The following is a 22,500-nucleotide window of genomic DNA, read 5'->3' on the forward strand; positions in this document are numbered from 1 at the left end:
TTTTTCAGTCGGAGAGACCATTGATGAAGATCAGTAATTGGACCAGGCTCAGAACGCTTCCTTGGGGAACTCCAGTCTTGACAGAGAGTAGATAAAAGGATTCCGTTGAAAGCCACACTGCTCCGAGAGAGTCGAGGAAGTCAGTAAGGCATGTGTGGAGTTGGCCTTGGATGCCATAGGCAGACAGTTTGGAGAGCAAGGCGGGATGCTAGACTATCACAAGCTTGAGAGATGGCCCTGACCTCGTACTAAATTGAGGAGGCTCCATCCATTGTTGGGAGAGTAGAAGCACCGTGACCTGGTCTGAATTCGAATTTGTGATCCGAGATGAGGGCAGTTTGAGAAAATGAAGGATTTCATATCAACTTCGATTATGGATTCCATGACCTTGTTGTTGATTGGAAGTAAGCTGATAAGTAACGTGAGATGACCTCGAGTTGCATCTTCTCTTTCCGATGCGTTGAAGGAAACGGGGGGGGGGGGAAATTGCACGTTTTGCATAGTCCTTGAAAGTCGTGGGAAAAATGAGAAAGCATTTGTCCAAGTTCTCGAAACCCTCTGCAAAGTCGAGAAAATCCCGCGAATATTTATAATTGCAATCCGCAGCACCTGCTCGGGATTGTTAATTCCGCCAAAAGAGAGCGTCACCAATTTAAACTCCCCCCAAGGGATTTTCCAAAGCCGAACGGGAAAAGGTTTCTCGCGCTAATGATGCATAATTTATGGGAACCCATTAAGCGGGATCTATCGAATTTGCAGCAGGTGTTCGGTTCAAATTCCGGGTGTGCGTGAATGCTCCTCGATATCTGATGGTACAAGTACAACTTACCGTAAAACAAAACGTGACCGTAAAACAAAACGTCAAATTTGTTTTTTATACGTCACCCAGTGCTGGTATTTCCCACCGACGTCCGTAATCCAATGGATACTTTGTCCCCGCCCCCCAATCACGTGTCATGATGACGCTGCTTACCTTGTCAGCTGACCCGTTTGAGACTCCTGCTGGGAAGAATGAGCGATTCTCATTGGCTATTTACCAAGGCGAGGCGCGCTCGCATCTTGCGGCAAGAAATTATATAATTGGACGAGATGTGACGTATTTTCATGTTTTGTTAACGAAGTCGGGAAAACAAAAACGCGTATTTAATGAGTTTAAAATATGATTGACATTGAGTTGTGCGGCATGTTTAATCACGTTGACGTAAACCCGGAAGTGACGTTGGGCACATTTCTGGTTAGAAATATGCCGCCGGTGCGGTCAAGATGTATATGCAAATATATATATATATATATGTACGATAAACTTGTTAAAATACGTGTAAGTTAGTTCGTGTTTGATGGCATTGATATCCTCCCCTGAATTTTGACACATTTCCTCTGAGCTGAGGGGGGTCATGTGACCTCGGAGATGTGTCACGTGACACGACGTCAGATCCGTCGTTTTTGGTCTATCGATAAACAAGGAGCAAATCGAAGTGATCCATGATAGAAAAAAAAATTGCAAAAGCTCAAATTATTTTTGTGCAACTGCTTTTGAAATTTGGGTGTTTTTATACATATATATATTTATATATATATATTATTAATTTCGATGCGCAGTGCTGATTGTAAAGGAAAAGGAAGAGAATTTGAATGTCTAAGATTTGAGATTTAAATTCCACGTGATTGGTTCGCGAATGGTGCCGTTCACAAAGCCAGACGCAGGGTGTGTGACGGTGAGCTGTGACGAGGCCTTCGATATCGTCGAGGATATATGGGAGAAAGCGCACTTTCGTATGGCCCGATTCGACACGGGAGGAAGAGCACTTTCGTCACGCAAGAGACATTTCAAATGACCCGATTCGACACGGGAGGAAGAGCACTTTCGTCACGCAAGAGGCATTTCAAATGACCCGATTCGACACTGCAGGAAGAGCACTTTCGTCACGCAAGAGGCATTTCAAATGACCCGATTCGACACGGGAGGAAGAGCACTTTCGTCACGCAAGAGGCATTTCAAATGACTCGACCAACTTCATTCAGTATTCCGGAATTTTTTGTCTCCAGGACAAGGATTTATACTTCAATTGTATTTATTGTCTGTCCTCCTGAATGGAATCCAAGCATTCATCGATGTTGATTCGTTCTCTCACAACGTGTAGTGTGTGACACGATTTATTTGTTTATTTAAATTTATTTTATTTTATTTGAAATTTATGTTTACCTCACATTGGAAAATCCAATGTCACTTGGACATAAAACGTGTTTATTCAGAGTCCTGGAAAATTCCTGGAAATTTGGTCTTCCATGGCTGTGAAAATCTATGAGATTCCACCAATGTGATGGTAGTCTGCAAGTGGTGTCGGAGGAGTGGTACGTGGCCACGCCATGAGCAGCCGATTGTTGAGGTGGCACACAATTCTGATGCGTTGCTGATGGAGTGTCATCACCACAGGCGACACCAGTCCAGTAAAGGAAGACTCGGGGAGGGGGCTTGAGGCAAAATGGCAAACTGGGATATCTGAAGACCCAATTTCCCCTCACCCCCCCCCCAACCCCACAAACAGATGATGAAGGGACTTGCATGCATGGAAACGTGCAAGTATGCATCTATTATGTCCAGTGTTACTACCATATCCCCTGGTTGGTGTCAGTAGTCGAAGGATGGAATGGAGCGTCTCCATTGGAAAAGAGGGGCTGCGGATGTACTGATTTATCTCGTTTCAATTCATCGCCATCCACAGTCCCTCGGAGCACTTGCGATGACAAATAGACCATGGTGATCCTTTACCTCCTCTTTTGCCCTTTTCTCGAGAAGGGCCGAGTGCCCGACTGTGTCTACAGACGTCCTCCTGCAGTTGGGTTCCTTTTTTGTCAGAGGTTGGTGGCAGAATTTGCACTCCGGCCACCGGAAAAACCCTTCACTCCGAAAAACATAAGAAAAGCGAAGAGAAAATTGAAAACCCACTTGGTGGGAGCACCTCCTATGCAGATGCCCTCTGCCAGACAACTCACCGGTTGATGGGATTGGGGCAAATCCTTCGGGACCCTCATTCTTTGACGATAAGAGGGAAACCACAGGTTAACCTTCCCGTGTTATATTGCGGTAGTGTGTCGGGGTGGTGCTGCGGTGTCGTCCACCAGATGGCGGTGTTCTTGGGTTAACCTGAGGCGGTCCCTTCGGGTGGGTGCCTGGAATGTCCTATCCCAAAGAGAGGATGATCACCTGTCTCTGTTATCATATGAGCTCAAGTGTTTGAAAATCGGTATTGCAGCACTCTCTGAGGTTCGGAGACCGGATAGTGGGGACGACATGGCGGGTGATTATACCTACTATTGGTCTCGCCGCTTTGATGGTTACCCTGCTCATGGAGTTGCTATCACTGTGTCCAATAAGCTGATTCCAATGGTAATTGAGAACACCAGCCAATGAGCGTATTATGAGACGAAGGATTCGTCACTCCTTGGGTGTCATTTCTCTGGTCTGTATGTGCTCTGACTGAGGCGAGTGATCTCAGCGTGAAGGACGCATTCTACGCCACGCTCGAGTCTATGGTTGATCAGTTGCCCAGGTGAAATGCTCTTCTCGTCTTGGGGGATTTCAATGCTTCGACTAGAACTGATAGGGATGGTTATGAGACATGAGTTGGTCCCCATGGGTCAGGAACTATGAACCAGAAGAGCACCAAGTTCCTTGACTTTGCAAGAAGTCATGGACTTAGGGTGGCTGGTTCATGGTTTCAGCGCCAACAGGGTCATTGTTGGACTTGGTATTGCAACGCTGATGGTGTGGCAAAGGAGATTGACCATGTGCTCGTTGATGGTCGCTGGAGGATGATTCAGAACTGCAGGGTCTACCGGCACGCTCATTTCCTCAATACCCACCACATACTTGTAGCAACTCTGGCGTTACAGTTTAAATCTGGGAGAATGGTACCATCCCAGCCGAGGCTGGATGTTGGCGAGGTCAAGGATGAGAGGGCAGCTGAAGAGTTTTCAAACAGACTGAGTGGGGATTTGGGGGGGGGGGTCTGGATGCTTTGGGGAATCCTGAAGAGATGTGGAGTGCCTTCAAGACCACCATCCTTGATGTTGCCGGTGGATGTCTTGGAACTCATCGTAGGGCGAAGAAGAATTTTCTCTCGAAGGACATTTGATACCATTGACCAGAGTCGCAGGGCCAGGCTTCATGGCAAAGCTGAGATGTTCAGGGAGTTGAGGCGGAAAACTGTACGTGCGCTAAGAGTGCACAAGGAAATCTATGTGCGAGGAATTTGTGAGGGGGTAGAGCTTCACCTGTGGTCAAGTTATTCTTGTCCTGCCTCTAGGGGAATTTGTGCTTTGCGTTCCTCCAGGCCCATCCCTCGGTGTACTGCAGTTACAGTGGAGGGTGGTCGGCTCTTGACAGAGGAGTCCGAAGTGAAGGCCCACAGGCCCGGTTACTTTGAGCGGCTGTACCAAGCTGATCCACCAGCTGTCAGTTGGATGTTGCTGACCCTCCAATCAACTGTGGTCCACCTTCATTTGTGGCAACACAGACTGGTGAACCGGTTGAAATGGGGTAAAGCTCCCGGATCTGTGGCATCCATGCTGAACTTCTGAAGGCTGGTGGAAATGCTGTACTCGGGTCGTTGCATGCACTTCTGTGTTCTACCTGGAACACAGGCATCACCCCAACTGACTGGAAGAGGGGCCTTGTTGTCCCTCTCTGGAAAGGGAAGGGTGATCGCCAGCACTGTAACAACTACCGGGTTCACCACTATCTGCTTCAGCACCAGCGCCCAGAGCAGTCAGGCTTTACACCAATGAGGTCAACACCTGACCATATCCTTGCCCTTCGGGTCCTCACCGAATGCAGATGAGAGTTTCGGCAGGGGCTGCTTACAGCCTGTATTGATCTCTGCAAAGCATTTGATTCAGTGAATTGGGATAAGGGATAAGGCTTCTTCGTCTTCATGGGGTGCCACCAAAACTGATCGAACTGATGTCTGAACGCTACTCCAGAATTGAGGCTGCTGTGAGATGTGGTGGTACCATCTCTGACTTATTTCCAGTTGTTACTGGAGTTCATCAGGGGTGCGTACTGGCCCCCACACATTTATGTGCTTGTATGGACTGCATTCTGAGGAGGATGTCAGAGAGATCAAGCTGCAGTGTGTCGTTTGGGAATGTCAAGATCTCTGACCTTGATTTCGCAGATGATGCAGTCATCTTTGCGGAGACTGCAGATCCTTTTGGGGGTCCTCGAGGTGCTGAATGAGGAGTCGGAGCCGCTGGGATTATGGGTTTCTTGGGTCAAAACTAAGATCCAGGCTTTCAACGACATCTTGGATGCTGCTATCTTGTCTGTAGCTGTTTGATGTGAGGATGTTGAGGTCATGAAGAGATTCACTTGCCTTGGCAGTGATATTCATATCCCTGCTGGCTGTGAGCCAGAGGTCATAGACATCTGAGTCGGGCCTGGGGAGTCATGGATTCACTGGATCATGGGGTGTGGCGCTGTCGGTCCCTGTGCAGGAGGATGAAAGTGAAATTCTTCAGGTCCTTGGTGCTTCTACTCTTTTTTTTTTTCTTTTTTTTCATTTTTTTGTATACCTTGTCGAGGCTCGTGTGAGAGCTAACACACAACGCACAGCAAGGGGGGGTGGGGGATGAGACAAGAGGGGTGGGAGTGGGAAGGACAAAACAGTGGGGAACAGAGACATTAGGAGATCTGTGGAAGGGAGAGGGATGGGGCAGGGAACATGGGGAATACAAGATGGACATTCCAGGGACTTTCAGGAAGGAAAGCAGGGAATTTGAAGGAGGTGGGCTTGGGTGGATTATCGGGGGTAGAAAAGATCGAGGATTTGGATGGGGGATGATAGGTGGTGGTGAACAGCTGTTTTGAAGGCCTGGAGGGAAAATGGGATTGAATAGAGTGAGGGAGTTTATTCCAAAGGCGGGAAAAAGAGGAATGAAAGAGTGAAGGTGAGCAGTGATTCATGATTTTGGTAGTTTACCAGAAGAGGGTTGTTGGCGGACCTTGAGCACCCTGCAGAAATGTGGTGGTGACAAATTGCAGAGAGAGCAGGGGGGTGAGGCTGGAGAGGAGACGGAAGAAGACAGAAAGACCACCGACCAGCCTGCGGTGCGAGAGTGAGAGGCCCAAAGACTCAGCCTCATTGCGGGAGATACCAATGATCCGAAATGCCTTGGTTTCCACAGCATGAAGCCGAGAAAAGTGGGAGGCAGGAGCACCAGCTCAGTGGGAGAGCAGTACTCCGTCAGATGTGAGATGTGAGACTTGGACTCTGACCAGGGATCTGAGAAGGTGACTTGATTCCTTTGGTACCAGGTATTTTTGGAGAATGCTTGGCTATCGCTGGTCAGACTTCGTGTCCAACAAGCGGTTGCTGAGAGAGACTCAAATGAGATTTGTTACCTGCAGAGTCCATGAGCATCAGTTGCGGCTGTATGGACATGTGGCTCGTTTTCCTGATGCTGATCCTGCTCACCAGATTCTCTCAGCGAGGGAGCCTCGTGAGCGGAGGAGGGCAATGGGCCGACCATGTGCCTGATGGTTGCAGCAGGTTGATCAGCATTTCGAGGAGATGGGGATGGGCCAGGCATCTGCCCAGGAGATGGCCACACGGAGGCCCCTGGAGTACCGGCGGAAAGTGGATGCAGAGACGCGCTGCTCCGGCGCATGCTCCCATACTTGATTTGCTCTGCCTGGAATACACTGGCAACAGTGTCTCACGCCGAAGGATTCTGTGGCAGGGACGTACTCCTGTGAAGGATGCCTCGCGGGAGGAGTGACTCCATTTCAACTTTGAAGCCAATGGAGATAATGGACAAAATTAATCTTGTCACACATGATGCCCTCCCAGTGCCGATGGAAAGTGCGGATGTGCTCTCCTATATGTCTTGCTTCCCTGAATACCTCCGGTAGCCCGTTTACAATGTTCCCGCCCCTCGGGGGGGAGGGGGGTGGACCGATCCTACCTCTTCCAGCAGGGTGTCTCTGACAGAAAGGTGTACGTCCCTGTTACTTGGCTGGTCTGGCCAAGGTGGTCAGGACAGAGAGTAGTCTGACTCTTTCCCTCTGCTTTGATTTGGGCATCTGAGGGCAGAGCTTGGCAGTGGTTTCCCGCACACGTCTGTCATGCTCTCATTTTGTCAATGCCAGCCGACAGTGGCCCCCAAACAATGGCCCATGCATATTGGCAACTTGCTCTGTCAATTTGTCCAAACTATCAGAATGGAGATGGAGATGGTGTTCTCGATCTGCGTGGTATGCTGTCCTCTTTGATTTTGACCACTGCAGGTTGTACACCACCTTTAACAGATGAGCAGTGAGCTCCCTGTCTTCAGCTGTGACCTGCAGTTGATCTGCATCCATGCACATGGATGCAGACATCCCTGGTATGCAGTGAAGCATAAGCCAGCTCTTGCCAAAACTGAGAGGAACCTCCATCTTTCCTCCTCCACTTTGAATGATTTGGAGTGGAAATGGTGGGAATGGTTCTAACCTGCTGCAGTATTCTCTACCAAGCATTGTATTTCTGGGAAGGGATGGGGAATGACAAACAAGACGTCGTAATCTTCACGTATGAAGCAAAAAGCACGTTTCCTGTGCCCTACTAACTGGGAGTTACCTAATGGAATGGATACTCATTTCAGAGTGAGTCATGGTTCTCTTCATAACGAGCACAAAGTCAGATTCCCCAGACAACCCAACTAATCGGTCCTGGTGGTTTTTAACAGGGTGAGGAAACCCTGCTTCTGGTGTCTGTGGTGCCACTTGAGGGTGATGATGGTGTAACAAGGCTGCACTACCTGCACCACTTGCTGCACCTCTCTGGGATCTGCCTCAGCAGTATGGGAAGCAGAGTCCCCTGGAGGGTAGGAAACTGTATAAATAGAATCGTGAAGTTATATCTCATTGCCGCTGTTTCCTCGAAAGGGCCTGCACCCACCGATCCATAGAGCAGGAGGTTTAGCCTTTCCTTTCCCTGCCACGACCACAAAAGTCTCAGTCCCACAGAAGATGAAGATGAAGGGTCACCCTGTGTGGCGGGGATATAACCCAAGGTCAGGGAGGTCACCCCCGTCGGGTTTTGTTGTTGTGTAGGCCGTAAGGGCTCCACCGCCTGTTGAAGGGAAAACGGTGGGAACACCACTGCCTGTAGGTAAGGGGAAAATGTGCTCTGTCCTGCTGCTGAGATTGGCGTGGAGGGAAGGGGTACTGGACGGGGACAGGACACTGACAACACCCCTAACAGCAGGCTGGAAGCAGACTCTGATGGTGGGGTCATCAATGTTTCTTGCCAAGGCAAAGAGCCTTCCTAACTGGCTCCTCGAGGAGGGACTGAGGAGCTGCGTTGGGATTCGTGTTTACCTTCTCAATGTTGGTAAATACCAACTCGTGAAGACAACGAGGTCGTAGTCACAACCCTGTAAAATGTCAGGAATAACCATTGTTTAGGTTAAACTCAGGCAGTCAGACAAAATTTTGAAACTCCATGGGTCAAGTCTGTGTAAAGAAGCACTATATTTCTAAAACTACTGGGAAACAAGGTTAGCTGAATGATGTAATGAAAGAAAGGAAGTGTTGGATCACTCGCAATGCACTGTGGGTGTGAGCTGAAGGTGACCATTGGAGTTCTCGGGGGTGAATTAAAATTTGTCAGTATTTGGAGTGCTTCTAAAAGGAAAAAGCTTATTGGAAGAGATTTGACAGGTCGGTACAAGTTGCGAATGTAGTTCTGTCCATCCAGGCTGCTGCAGAAAACCCAGATACTGTACGTCTCAGGGAAACATTTCTTTCACAAGCTGTCCCAGACTGTTCTGTATATCTCCCAGATAACCACATTGTCTCCGAAGTTTAGATGGGCCAGATTCGCACACTGGTGATGGTTTCTCTGTGTATGATCGTTCCTCCATTCTCCACAACACCTGCCCCTTGTTGGTTGTTTTCCAACCCTACGGAGTACATTTGCCTTTGTGTCCCTCTCCGTAGCAACATATTGTTTCCTTCTGCAGTCTTTATGTGTTCCCCTCTCCCCTCCCATCCTCCCAAATCTGATGATTCCACATAATGAGACTATCGGCAAACATTTGACACTGCTCACCCTTGTTCGCTGAACCTAAAATGTGGGGACTTCAATTGCCACCATGCCATCCTCCTCAGCTCCTCGAGCCTCATCTGACCACATGTTGGTTAAATTGGACATCTTTTTGACAGCTACTAGAGAAAGTACAAGGTGCAGACATGTATGGCAATTTAATAAAGCTGATTGGACTGGCTTAAAATGTGCTCTCTCTCTCTAGTCAAGACTGGTCTATCATCACATCAACTCACTCCGAGCATTGACTGCTCCTTGAATTTCTTCAATGGACTAAATTTCTCTTCACAAGTTCATTCCCACTTCCCCCTTCTACATTCAACAATGTTTTTCTTCATCTCAACCCCAGTATTGTGTGGTGAGGCCATCTCAAGAAAACAGTATGCATTTCTTCCTGAAAGGTGAACCTTGTTGATGGCAACCTTCAATCTTACCTACATCTAGGAAGCACTGTATATCTGTCCTAATAAGAACCAAGGCCAAACATCAGGCTCACCTGAGATCCAAATTCTGATGGAAACTGGCCAGGTCTGTGTCTCGTTCACGTTCCCCTTCCGCTCCTTCCCTCCTGAAGGTTGGAGTCGTGCTGGACGCTGCTCGAGAAAATGCAGAGTTCTTGAACTGTTCCTTCACTCAGAAGGTTAAGGTCCCAAATCGGTCTCTCTATAGACCTATACGCACCCTTTCCACCTTTACAGAATGTTCCTTACATTATGAGGACTTCTTCCCCTTTCTTTTCCTCAGGAGCTGTGTGTGCTTCAGTTCAATCATACCCTCTCTCCTCTCGTTCACACGTCCTTGGATGGGAAATCTCTTCCATCTTGGAAAGTTGCAAACCTCACTCCTTTCCATAAGAAAGGTTCGAAAAGGGATCCCCTAAATTATAGACTTATCAACCTTCTCCACATCATAAGCAAAGTGCAGTAATGGAGTCTATCATTGCACCTAACCTCAGGCTATCCCTTCTCTAATGTGCGAATCTCGAACAACCAGTTTTGTTTCTGATCTGGCTATTCCACCTTGGATATGTTACTCCTTCTGACATTGCATTGAAATTCTGCCCTTAACCACAAACAAGAGGTTGGGGCCATATCTCTGAATATATCACAAGCTTTTGATACAGTTTGGCATCCAGCCTTGATTTCCAAGCTCTCCAAATTTGGGCTTCAGGGCTCCCAGCTCAAGTGGTTTTTGATATTTTTTTTTGTGTATCCTCTCCTATGGTCTTCCCTTCAGGCTGGGGGAAAGAACCTTAGATCCTACATTATTCTTGATCTCCATCAGATATCTATTTGATTCTCTCACAAACCAAATTTGACATTTTGCCAATGACTCTACTCCATAGGCCAGAATTATTGGCAAAATGGTTGTGACTTGCCTATGTGGAATGATATATCACTGTTGTGAAAGGCCAGGCACTGCTGAATCCCTTTTGTCAGACCGAGATAAGATAAGCTGCTGGTCAGCGACTTGGAACATGTCCTTTAATATCAACAAGTCACATGTTCTCGCGCTGTATCTCCAAAAGGATCGGCAATCAAACTATCCAATCCACTTCTCTTGACAGCCACTGGAAGAGGTGCAGTCCCTGAAATTCTTTGACCACTCACAAACTGCCAAACACCTTTCATTGAAGGACCATTTCACCAAACTAGCATCAAAGGCCAATCGCCACTTGGTTATTCTCTGTAGAGCAAGGGCATTACTGAGCCACACTGAACTCATTACGGTGTACAACGCTCATGCAGAGCTCCATGGAATATGGCTCCCCACTTTGGGCTGATTCTTCTGCTTCCCACCTTGATCCTCTTGAGTCGATCAAAAAACCTTCTGCACCATTGGTTTCTCAAGGCACGGGGTGGATTCCTATGGACGTTTCGCTCCCTCCGATGACAAGTTGGTGGTTTCTCTCTTTTATACACACTTGTATCTGGCAGTACTGCTTCTACCCTCTCCTACCTCACACCTCCCACCTCCCACCCCGTCCCAAGCCACCCCAAGTTAGATGAGTTCCTTTAGACGCCCTCATCTGCTCACCCTCCAAAAGTCCAGCCTGGTTGCTCACCTGCGTTAATTTTTCCCCTTGTTCTCCCAATTGTGGAATTGTCTTCCTGTGTCCATTGTCTTGTCTTGCTTGCTTTGTCTTTCAAATGCCCACCTGTTCATTCATGAACGTCCATGGTCCTTTGTACACACGCTCATTGTTTCCCATTCGGTTCCTCTCTGGGACCTCATCAAAGTAAATATAAGGCTACTTAGTGTAACTATTCTTTTGCTTGTTTTGAATGTAAAAATCAGTGAATTGGTTCTGTTCATTTTGATCTATTTCCATTGATGAAGTTATTGAAAATGAAGTTTGTTGCTTTTGACAAGCAAATATTATTTGGAGCTTCCATTATAATGAAAATTGCCCAAATTTATGATTCTCTTGTACTCAATACTGTATATCCTTTATCATTAGCTTTTTCTCTCGTCCAGGCCTACTCTTGTGTGCGAGTTTGACTGCAGATCGCTTATCTGGGTTTTTCTATTTGTTAAGCAATAAGGGACTGTTAGGATGGGAATGCAACATAGGTACGATGTCCCAAATGGCTTTCCTCTCACCTTTTGATCATGTTTGTGTCATTGCCTTTTAAAATGGTAACCTCGTGAGAGCGTAAACCCGTAGCATTTTGGTTGTTTTGCTGAAAGCTTATTCTTAACTTTCACTTCAAACCCCACCACCCACTCACCCCTCATACTCCTAGCCTATGCTGCCAAATGTGGCTGCATGTGCGTTTTGTGGAGGAGGAAGGGATGATGATGATGATGATGATGATGATGATGATGATGATGAAGACTATGATGAAAAAGATGTGCGACATGAGAGGAAAAAGGCTGTGGATGAGGAAACCTTCCTCCAAACCCTCATGGAATGTTCTATTTGCAATGAGATTGTACATCCTGGTTGTCTAAAGGTACAACAAACTGCTCTAACGTCGTGATAACTTGGTGTATAATTCTGCCCCCCCCACCCCCTCCTTGAAAAGAATGTGCCCCCCTTCTCCAACCAGGAATAACTATACCCATCCCTTGTAAATATGATGCCCCATTCTGTTCATTTCCCTTTGTGTGCAACCATGCTTACCCCTCACCACCCCCATAGTGTATAACCACATACTTCCATAACCCCCTTCCCTCTTGTCTTTTCCTCAGTATATAACCACTCTCTTGAGCCAGCTTTTAATCATGTTCCCATCTTTCCTTCCTTCCTTAAATAAATAATCATTCATCCCTTGTTGTATAAGCTCCATGCTGTTTGAACCATCTGAGCTTCTTTCACTGCTGTTTTGCTTTTCCTCTTTGTCTGTTATCCTATCATTCAACACTTTGCTCCTACATCAGCTGAACCCGTCACTTGGGGTGGTGAATGACGAACTTCCAAACTGCTGGGAATGCCCGTCGTGCACAGAGAAGGGGAAATCTGGCAAGGTAATCACGTGCTTCATTTTGTTAGCTCCACACTTTGGCTATCCCTACATGCCTTCGTCACACTTTAAATGCCCTTATAATGTTGGCTTATCAAGAAAGGGATGTTGATGTTACAAAAGTGGTTTTAAACGAGAAAGTTTGGATCCACTTGAAGAGCTGCCGTATTTTCATTCCGCTGAAGTTCGCACATAAGTGCTTTTGTAAAATGGTATTTTATTAATTTGTCAGTCATGATGAACTTTGGTGACTTGTTTCTTGCCTTTGCACACATGGGTGAACGTTTCCTCCAGCACTTTATGTTTTCTTGTGGATTATTGGAACGAATGGTAATTATGGGATTGATTCTTCATTGGTTAAAGATCACGCATGCACATCAACTGAAGATGGCTCTGTGCGTTTGAGTGTCCGAGGAAATACTTGGAGATTTCAAGAAAAAAAAATGCTGTTTATTTTCTATTCCTATCATCAAGTCGATGGAAAATAGGGAATTTTGCATGTGCGCATTCAAAGAAGATGGAAAAATGAAACCGCCATTTTGAAGAGAAAAAAAAAGACATGAGGAGCACAGCAGAAGGCCCTGGAAGATCATAGCTATGCATTCCTAAGTCAAAACGCACGTTTCCCTGTGCTCTTTCACCATGCTCGGATATGAGATTCAGCTGTACCTTAAACCCCGTAACTTCAGCCAAAGCGCGCACCTTCTTACCCACTTGCTCCCGTACACCCTCCCTTCGCCACAGAAGCGAGGCCCCGGTTTTAAGTTCGCCTCTCATCTTCCCGGCTCTCTGCTGAAACAGTCGGGAAATGAGAAGAGAAGCTACCCTGAGAATAGGGGCTCGCAAAGCAGCACGGAAAAGCGCCTTTTGGTAAGGCCGTCTCCCACTAACCCACCCCCTCACATGACCCCCAGAAATGCTCCATTCCACAAGCATGGCCATCCCTCTTCCCCATTCCATCATCCCTGTCATTTGTAGTCATCAACCATCCAATCAAAATAGTTCAAATATTTTTCAAATACTCAAAATAATCCCCACCACCCAAAAGGAAACGTCACAGTCACCTCGATTGCCAACAAAAGCGCGTCTTTGGAAAAAGATCCATTCATGGATTTGACATCACGTGTGATGTTTTGTATTTATCTATTTTTCTTGATACTCCTTTGAGATATTTTGGATGTTGCACAACGAGCATTTGGCTCTCCTCTCCATATTAACTCATCAAGGGTGTTTATGATGATATGATTTGAATTCTGTAAGGGCAATCTTGATGTTGGTGGAACACATCCTTCGGGTTCTTGTCGATGACAGGCTGGGATCAATTGATGTCTGTTTTTTGTTGTTTTATCCTTGACCTCATGCCTCTCCTGGAAATTTTCTTAAGACCCAAAAGACCATTTGCTGTGTGATAACAAGACTGCATTTTATTGAAAAGCTTTGCGATCTGATGAATGGCCTTGCAGTTCGGTGTATTAATCAAAATGTGTAGATTTATCTTTCTTACCTTAAAGGGGAACCCAAAACGCAATTTTGTTTTTCCCCTAAAATGCATTGAAAATAATTAATGAAATCCCACTTTTGGGGAAATTCTGGAGCCATATCGTTTCGAGCCTTTGCAAGTGATTCAGGCGAAGATGGTAACAATAGAGGTGTTTGTGAAGATGAAAACGCTGGTCACATGTTCACTACAGATTGGTGGTTTGGTTTTTCCGTTCAAGTGACGGTTTATAAGGGATTTTGTGTTGATTGATAAATCAGTTATATTACTCCAGCAGAAACGCGGCACGACATGGACACGGGCATACTCGGACATGCCGGTGGGACATTGCACGGACACGGCACAGACACGATGGTGGGACATGGCACGGACATGAGCATGCACAGACACAGCACGGACACCGGCCAGCCACACTCGGACACAACCGACAAAATGAGCGACGAATGCTTTTTCCCACCATCGCAGGCTGACCAGGTGTCCTGTTTGTTACATTATCATCCCATTTCATACTTTCCCAGGACGCCATTCGTGTCTGTCGCCGTGTCCGTGCTGTGTCCCACTGTTGAGATGGGTGGTGACGAGGTGAGATTGGTTGCTGGCAGGCCAACACAGGTGGTTGATTCACAGCTCAAATCGCCAATGTGCATGTTCTGGTAGCTTGGTTGAGATCGCTTTACAGTTTTGAGCGACGGCTGTTTGTTCCGCTTAATCGTGGGGATGGCATCCTCTCTCTCAGTCATAGTGGATAACCACAAGATCCAGCCATATCTGTTGTTTCATAACAGTGCGCTGTAAAATGATCCGAGGGCGAAAAGCAAACATTTTGTAGGCCCGATTCGCACGCGAGTATTTCGGACAAACCTCGTCCAATTTCTGGCGCACTTCGGGTCTTTCAGCCATTGCTGTAGCATGAAACCATCTCGGTTTGTATTTCTACAACCACCCAAGGACGCATCGACTCAACATATTGATGGAAAATCGAAAATTATTTTCCGTTTGAGATCGAACCGCGATGTAACCCGTAGATGGTACGAATATGGTGTTCGACTCCCGGGTGCAACGTCACAGCTAATCACGAAGAAGAATAAGAAGATTTTGACTTTTCATCGCAAAGTTATCTACTTTATAAATCGCAAAAAGACACATCATGTCGATTTTGTACGGTATCGAGGGATAGATTAGTGTCGAGGTGGTCTGAGCGTTTGGGTTCCCCTTTAAGAGTATTGTTCAGATTTATTGAAGATTGCTTCGCTGGGCAAAATATTGCAACCGGGCATTTCCAAAACTCTGCCGTCACCACCATCTCCCAATGTTCTCACCAAAATGGTTTGTTTCTTGTCTTCTTTCTGACGATTACAATCGATCTTAATGGACTGTGGTCGTTTTGCACCTCTCTCTTACTGCCTGGGTAACTAGAAAGGTTATGCTCTTCCTCAAGAGCTGTCGACTCATTTTTCCACCTGAGCTGCTGTGCGATACCGCTGTCTAGAAACAGGATGGGCAGGGGTTCTGTGAATTGATCCGCTCCATTCACTGGCACGTTATACTCAACTATGAACCGGCAGTACAGAAATTGCGCTTTTGTGGCCGCTTCGCTGGTGCTGTTTGTTTTTTTGTTTTTTTAATGATTGAGGTCATCGTCCTATTTTTCTCTTTGAATTTGGTGTTGTCATTGCAAAGTGTTTGGAAGTGCATCGTCAGACCATACATCCCCAATGCTCTCACTTAAATGCCCCAAGAGCAAACTGTGCAATAAGAATATTGTCCTTCTCATTTTGATGCCGAGACGCAACTGAAATGACCAGTTCAACGATGCTGAAATTTCACAGAAAATATTTTTTGCCACTTTTCTGGTTGTTCCATATTTGTACATTTCGTTCCTTTTACTTTCTTGTCGTTTTGTTTTGTGCTTACTTGTCGCTCTCCTTGGTGGATCTCATCACGTTGTTCTTCCGGTTTGAAATAATTGTCGGTTCACGCATGTGCACAGTCTCACAAATGACATGAGCATGAGTTCAGACGGACATTTCCTGTTGGAAAGCGGTAACTGTTTTCCTTCCGATGGGGAGGAATCAATGAAGCTTTCTTAATCGGGTCAGAGAAATCTGTGACAATGCGTTTCACACCTGTTCCTCCTCCAAGTGTGAAAACCATGAGTGTTGCAGGTAATAAGTGAAACTTGACGTAATGTGGATGTGAAGTGAAAACTTAATTTGTCATTAGGTGCAATGATATTGTTTTGAAGTTTGAATCTTGTTTCCATTTGAGCATCCTTTCACAAGTACTCCCCTGCAGTTGGAGATGTAGCATAATGCATCGAAATCTTTAAAATTATATATCTTTGATCAGTGATACTTTTTTGAGCATGAGATGATTTCGATATACTCTAAATCGCTTTAAAATTTGTTTTTTCTTATTTTCCTTCAGCTGAGCGGCAAGCTGAAAGGTATTGGAGGACTTGCTCTGCGTAAGCGGTTGCTTCCAAGACGTATTCGTCTTGGTTTGGGTGGAGTCGGGGGTGGAAGAATTGAGGGACGTCGCTGGAAGGTATGACCCTGTCGGATCTTGGGAATCGGGGTGCACTCCATTTTAAACCAATATGATTTTTATAACCCCCACACCCCCTCTCCTGCCTCCTCTTCCCAAATAGAAACGAAAAGAACAAGATGAAAAACTTAAAAGTGGTTTAACAGCTTTTAGGGAATCGAGAACGAGTAGAGAAGCTTCATCTCCTGCTCTTGCTGCCCGCCTTCGACGTTCTTCACCTCGTCGTATGCCACTGGAATCGGTCTCTGAGCGGGTCCGTGAGAAATACAAGCTCCTTGTTGGGCGTAGAGTAACAACTGTAGATGGAGGAAACAGCTCTGATCCACTGTCACGCTATCGAATTCCAAAACGGAAAGATGCAACAAGGATATTGCCTGAAAAACAGCTTGAAAGCAATGGTCAGTTTGTGGGGAATCGAGCAATAAAGAAAGAGGTGGCCGAAACCCCAACTACCCCAGTGATGAGGACTGCAGAGGTCCCAGTGGCCTTGTTGGCGAGGTCCGTGGAGGTTCCAGATGCTCCACCGGTTCAAGCAGTGAGGGCTGTGGCAACAAGGATAGTCGATGCTCCTGTTTTCTGTGGAGTAGAAAGCACAGGAAGCCCGGGAAAACCACATCGGAAAAAACAAAAATGTGGGATCGACGGCGGTAGAGTGAATGGGTCGGGAATGAGACATGGGATGTCGTCGTCATCTCCTTTGCGGAAGACATCTGCCGAGAGAGATGGAGGGGCCCATTCTGAAACTCCAGGAGCACTTGGAGCAGGGCGTGAGGCTTGGATGTGTGTTTTCCAGTTCCTCACCCACGAGGAGTTGTGCACATGCATGCTCGTATGCAAGATGTGGAATCGCTGGTGAGTCGTGCAATGTTGCTTTCTGTGACTTTTATTATTTATTTTGTGTTTTTTTTTTTTTTACAACACCCTGAGAATATTCATCTGTGATGCTTCATTTGATTAGCAAATCCATATATGTCAACTTGTTTTGTCATTGCGCCTTCTTTGGCTTGGACTCACTTCCACAAACCCATTCCACTCTGCTTCACCAATAGGTGCTGTGATCGCCGTCTTTGGCCACGGATGAACCTCAGTTCCATTTCATCGGTACCTCCTAGCATGCTTAGTGGTATTATACGGCGACAACCAGTGGCATTGAACCTGTCGTATTCGGCCATTTCACGCAAGCAGCTTGTTTGGTTACTGAATCGGCTTCCAGGTGAGTTTGTGCCATACGATGTATTTCGTGCTCCCCTTTACTGTCCAACGACTCATTGGCACATTGTATTCTTCTCTTACTTCAACCAGTACCTTACGTGTTCGCCTCCTTTTTGTGCATTATCCTGTGGTTGCCTCAGGCCTCAAAGACCTTTCTTTAGCCGGCTGTCCATGGGTCACTGTGTCTGCCCTCACTGCTGGGGCCTGTCCATTGTTGCAGTCCTTGGATATTTCAGACATCAAGGGGGCCAATGAGGAGAACTTGCGGGAACTTTTCTCACCAGGTAACCTTTTCCCTTATATTTTGTGATTGGACCAAGCCAACAAACCCAATCAGTGCTTTGTTCATTGCCTCCACAAGCATGCCCTCAATAGGCCTTTTCATGCCTCAAGCCTTAACTTTCTTAGCCTGGTGCTAAATGTTAATCCCAGATTTTCTTGGTTTTGTTTTGCACCTCATTTCTTAACCCCATGTTTTCTTTTCACACCTCGTGAACGCTAACCCCAGTTAAGTTTAATGCCGTGAATATGCATGATTTATTTAACATACAACTCACTTGCGCAATATAAATTGAACACACGTAGGTAGGTCGAGGGTCACCTATCCCATCATGGTGCCTTCCATTAATGTATCACTCACTGTTTGTCTTATTGCATTTCAACTTTTATGGTGAAAGGTGACGGAAAGAAGTGAAAGAAATGGACGAGAACGGAGACAAAGATTGATATATATATATATATATATATATATATATATATATATATATATATATATATATATATATATATATATATATATATATATATTTCGTCTTTCAGCTGCTCCCGTTAGGGGTCGCCACAGCGGATCATCCGTTATGATCCGCATACTGATTTGGCATAGGTTTTACGCCGGATGCCCTTCCTGACGCAACCCTTAATCGCCTCTTACGACACAGGGATAAGTATTGGGATTCGCCATGATTCCGGGCTGCCCTACACCCTCTCATAGCGTGGCCCGGTGCAGAGCTCCCATCCTCAAGCGATCCACCAACCCAAGCCTCCGAGTAGCCGGATTACAGGCGCATGCCACTGCGCCCGGTGTGTGTGTGTGTGTGTGTGTGTGTGTGTGTGTGTGTGTGTGTGTGTGTGTGTGTGTGTGTGTGTGTGTGTGTGTGTGTGTGTGTGTGTGTGTGTGTGTGTGTGTGTGTGTGTGTGTGTGTGTGTGTGTATATATATATATATATATATATATATATATCTTCTTCTTCCTCTTTCGGCTTGCTCCCGTTAGGGGTCGCCACAGCGGACCAACCGTCTCCATTTCGCTCTATCCTCCACATCTTCCATTGACACTCCAACCACCCGCATGTCCGCCCTCACCGCATCCATGAACCTCTTCTTTGGCCTTCCTCTTCTCCTCCTGCCTGGCGGCTCCATCTTCAACATCCTTCTCCCGATATACTCCGTTTCCCTCCTGTGCATATGTCCAAACCATCTCAATCTCGCCTCTCTCACTTTGTCTCCAAACCGTCCTACCTGCGCTGTCCCTCTAATATACTCATTTCTTATCCTATCCATCCTCGTGTGTGTATATATATATATATATATATATATATATATATATATATATATATATATATATATATATATATATATATATATATATATATATATATATATATATATATATATAGATATGTGTGTCGTCACCAGTTTGAGGAGAATTTGAGGGATGAGGGAATTGCACGACTTGTGCCTAATGATGACACGCCACCAGCAGTCACATCCGATCACTGGCGTTCTTAGGTGTAAAGCAATACATGTATGTGCTCTTGTGTGATGTGTGACACGTTGTTGTGGTCTTGTCGTTCGGACAACAATGCGCACCCTAAATTAATATATATATATGAGATTATAGGAGCGCTACTTAGCAATATGGTCAGTGCGCGACTGTCTGGCATAAAGTACATATTGCTGCTGTTTGCTTGAATGCGCTACCTAGGGCAAAGAAACTGTCGTTTCACACCTCAGAGCTTTGCCCCACCTTTCAGATGATTTATCGGGACAGCACCCCAATTGCTATGCTAACCCTGCTTCCGAGCAGGACTACCTTAGGCCCAGCAAATTGCAGTGCTATCCCACATTCCAAAAATGAGGTGTGAAAAGAAACGTAACCCATGGGAATCAGCCCCACTGATAATCCGGAGTTAAGTGGAAAAAACAAAAAAACAAAAAAAAAACGAGGCGTGAAAAGGCTGAATAAAAAAAAAATGATCCTGATATCGTTCTTGTGTCTAAATTTGGCCTAAATTTGGAATTCCTCCAGTGATGAATTGTGTCTCTTTATTGATAATCAAAATTTAAAAATGGATATAAACCTCACTTGCCTTGTAGTGGGGCAACTTAGCATAACAATTGTGCATTTTGTTTAAATTTGGGCCATCTCAAAATTTTTCATGGCAGTGGAAAATGGCTGCCACAGCAATCAGCGGCTGAATTTGAGACGGCCCAATATCGAAATCTGTTCATAATATGAGAGGCTACTAGTGTGCCAAATTTGGTGCTTTCCTCACAAAATGCACAATTGTTATGCAATATTTCACTAAGTTGCCCCACTATTGGGTAGGATGTTAAGAGGTAATATTTCTTGCATATGCAAATGTGGAAGCAATTTTGACCTGTCCCACCTCCAATAACACCAAGTGTTACACAGAGGTAACAACCCTTTTCCAGAATGCACCTGTCCAGTGACTGTCTCCCTCCCCCATGTATATAATCGATCTATTGTTCCTTACTAAAGCAGTAATGGTCGGTCACCCCTATTTTTTTTCCAGATATTTAGAGGCTCATGGAAGAGCAGGAAGACACAGTTGAGAGGTTGACACGTCAACAAGGGAGCTGAAGGAAACTGGCAGATGAGGGGAGAATTGAGCGAGGAACTCGCTTGCTAGCTTCCTTGTGAGGCATTAGAAGGCTCATGCCTATAATGCCCACCTTGTTACAATATCTTCAGCCAAAAATTTGCAATTATTTTGGAGAAGGCATTTTGTCTCGGTTTTGGTTCACCTGTGTAGTGAAGGAGTTTGCATTTGTCAACATGAAACTTGATTTGCCAAATCTCAGGGCAGTCAAATTCTTTGTCAGTGTCACCTTGCAGGAGTCCTCGTCATCCTCGGGATTAAATGATAAGACGGGCAACACAATCGGGGACATGTGGACGTAAGACAAAGGATATGTGAGCAGACATCATAATTGTAATAGCACAAAATGCAAAATTACTACCATATAATAACCCTTTCTACCCCCACCCCCAACCCATTCAAAAAACAAACAAATGAAACATTGATTATTGTGACGTTGCTCTTGCTCTTAAATTTTTCATTGTTGTTTGGAGCTGTTTGCATGTTGGGTACACAGGTAAGGGAGTGATTGAAACGGAAGTGGAGTTGGGAAGGAGAAAGGTGGAAAGGAGGACGTTTGGAGAGGGTAGGTGATTCAGGGTATAATACAGAAGGGGAAATGCAGGGAGGGAGGGGGGGGTGGGGAAGGTAAAAATAATTCTGCCATTTTGCATAGGTAATACTAATAAGTGGATAGCCCCCGACTACTTGTATACATCCAGTATAAGCTTAATTGGTTGTTTATATTTTCCTGTGGGTTAAGAAAAAGGAAAATGAGTAAGAGGAATGGTTAAAATACAACCAACACCTTAAAACTTTTTAAGACTATCGATTTATGTATAACCCCTCACCCCCTCCTCGCCCCATCCTCCCATTCCCCATCCCATCCTCCCTCCCATGATACATCCTCCTCCATCCTGCCTCCCTCCCTCCTCCTTCTCCCCAACACTTGGACCTAGGAAATTGTCATTTCACACCTCAGAGCTTAGCCCCACCTTTCAGATGATTTCTGGCGATAGCACCACAAGTGTGATTCGAACCCTGCTTCTAAGCATCCCCCCCCCTCCCCATACTCCTACCTCTCTCCATCCTCCCTCTTCACATCCTTCTTCCCCTCCCCCACACCCCATCCACCAATCCCTCCCTATCCTTCGCTCCCATCCCAATCCTCCTACCCTCCCCATCCTCCCCATGTTTTGGTCTGAAATTAGTTGACTTCTTGAAAAATTATTGAGGTGTGGTAATAATAAAATCATAAATTGTTTAATTTGTAACATCTACTTGGATCTATATGCTCAAAACGGTTTCCTTCTTCACCAACCTGGTTTTGTTTATAAACTCCAGGTCTGCAGGTCCCACTTTCTTCCGCAAGTCCTCAATGCCCCCTTCCCAACCCAATGTCCGCAGCTCACCCTTTCATCAAGTCCCCAAAGACTAGGAAGTCTTTGCCCCTTCTCTCTCCCCCCCCCCACTCCAACTCTGTCCATAGTGTGTGGAATATTTCGGGAATATTTGGGAGACAGCATGATGGCAGGGACCCGTGGAAAGTGCGCGTAATGTAAAATGCAACCAAGTGTGCACCGTCCCATGGATGGACGTTAAACCGGGCCTTCCATCTATCAGCATTAGTTGGTGCACATTAAATATCCCATAGTGTCCTTTACGAAGAGGAGGCAAAGCTATCACCGGCTCTGAATAAACTACAAATTCCTGCTCTCACCTACAGGGGGCACTGCGCGAGCAGCACCAACGTGCTTCTGCAAGAACGGATGCAAATCCGCAGCCACATGCTGCTTATGAACAAC

The 22,500-nt window shown here is 45.9% G+C and overlaps 1 protein-coding gene across 6 annotated transcripts in view; it reads left to right on the forward strand.

Moving 5' to 3' along the window:
• Positions 1–22,500, forward strand: part of LOC147018169 (lysine-specific demethylase 2B-like) — a 110,039-nt gene that overhangs the window by 49,104 nt on the left and 38,435 nt on the right. For 5 of the 6 annotated variants that reach the window (XM_085897587.1, XM_085897590.1, XM_085897586.1 and 2 more), the window contains 7 exons: positions 11,837–12,046; positions 12,474–12,560; positions 13,301–13,426; positions 16,482–16,601; positions 16,705–17,453; positions 17,651–17,814; positions 17,954–18,097. In XM_085897587.1, coding sequence (XP_085753713.1) covers positions 11,837–12,046; positions 12,474–12,560; positions 13,301–13,426; positions 16,482–16,601; positions 16,705–17,453; positions 17,651–17,814; positions 17,954–18,097 — 1,600 coding nt within the window. The remainder of the gene's footprint in view (positions 1–11,836; positions 12,047–12,473; positions 12,561–13,300; positions 13,427–16,481; positions 16,602–16,704; positions 17,454–17,650; positions 17,815–17,953; positions 18,098–22,500) is intronic. The other variant, XM_085897589.1, reaches the window with a different exon arrangement.

The sequence above is a fragment of the Eptatretus burgeri genome, chromosome 10, assembly GCF_056783735.1.
Source record: "Eptatretus burgeri isolate ZD-2024b chromosome 10, Ebu_testis_v1, whole genome shotgun sequence".
NCBI classification, from domain to species: domain Eukaryota; kingdom Metazoa; phylum Chordata; class Myxini; order Myxiniformes; family Myxinidae; genus Eptatretus; species Eptatretus burgeri.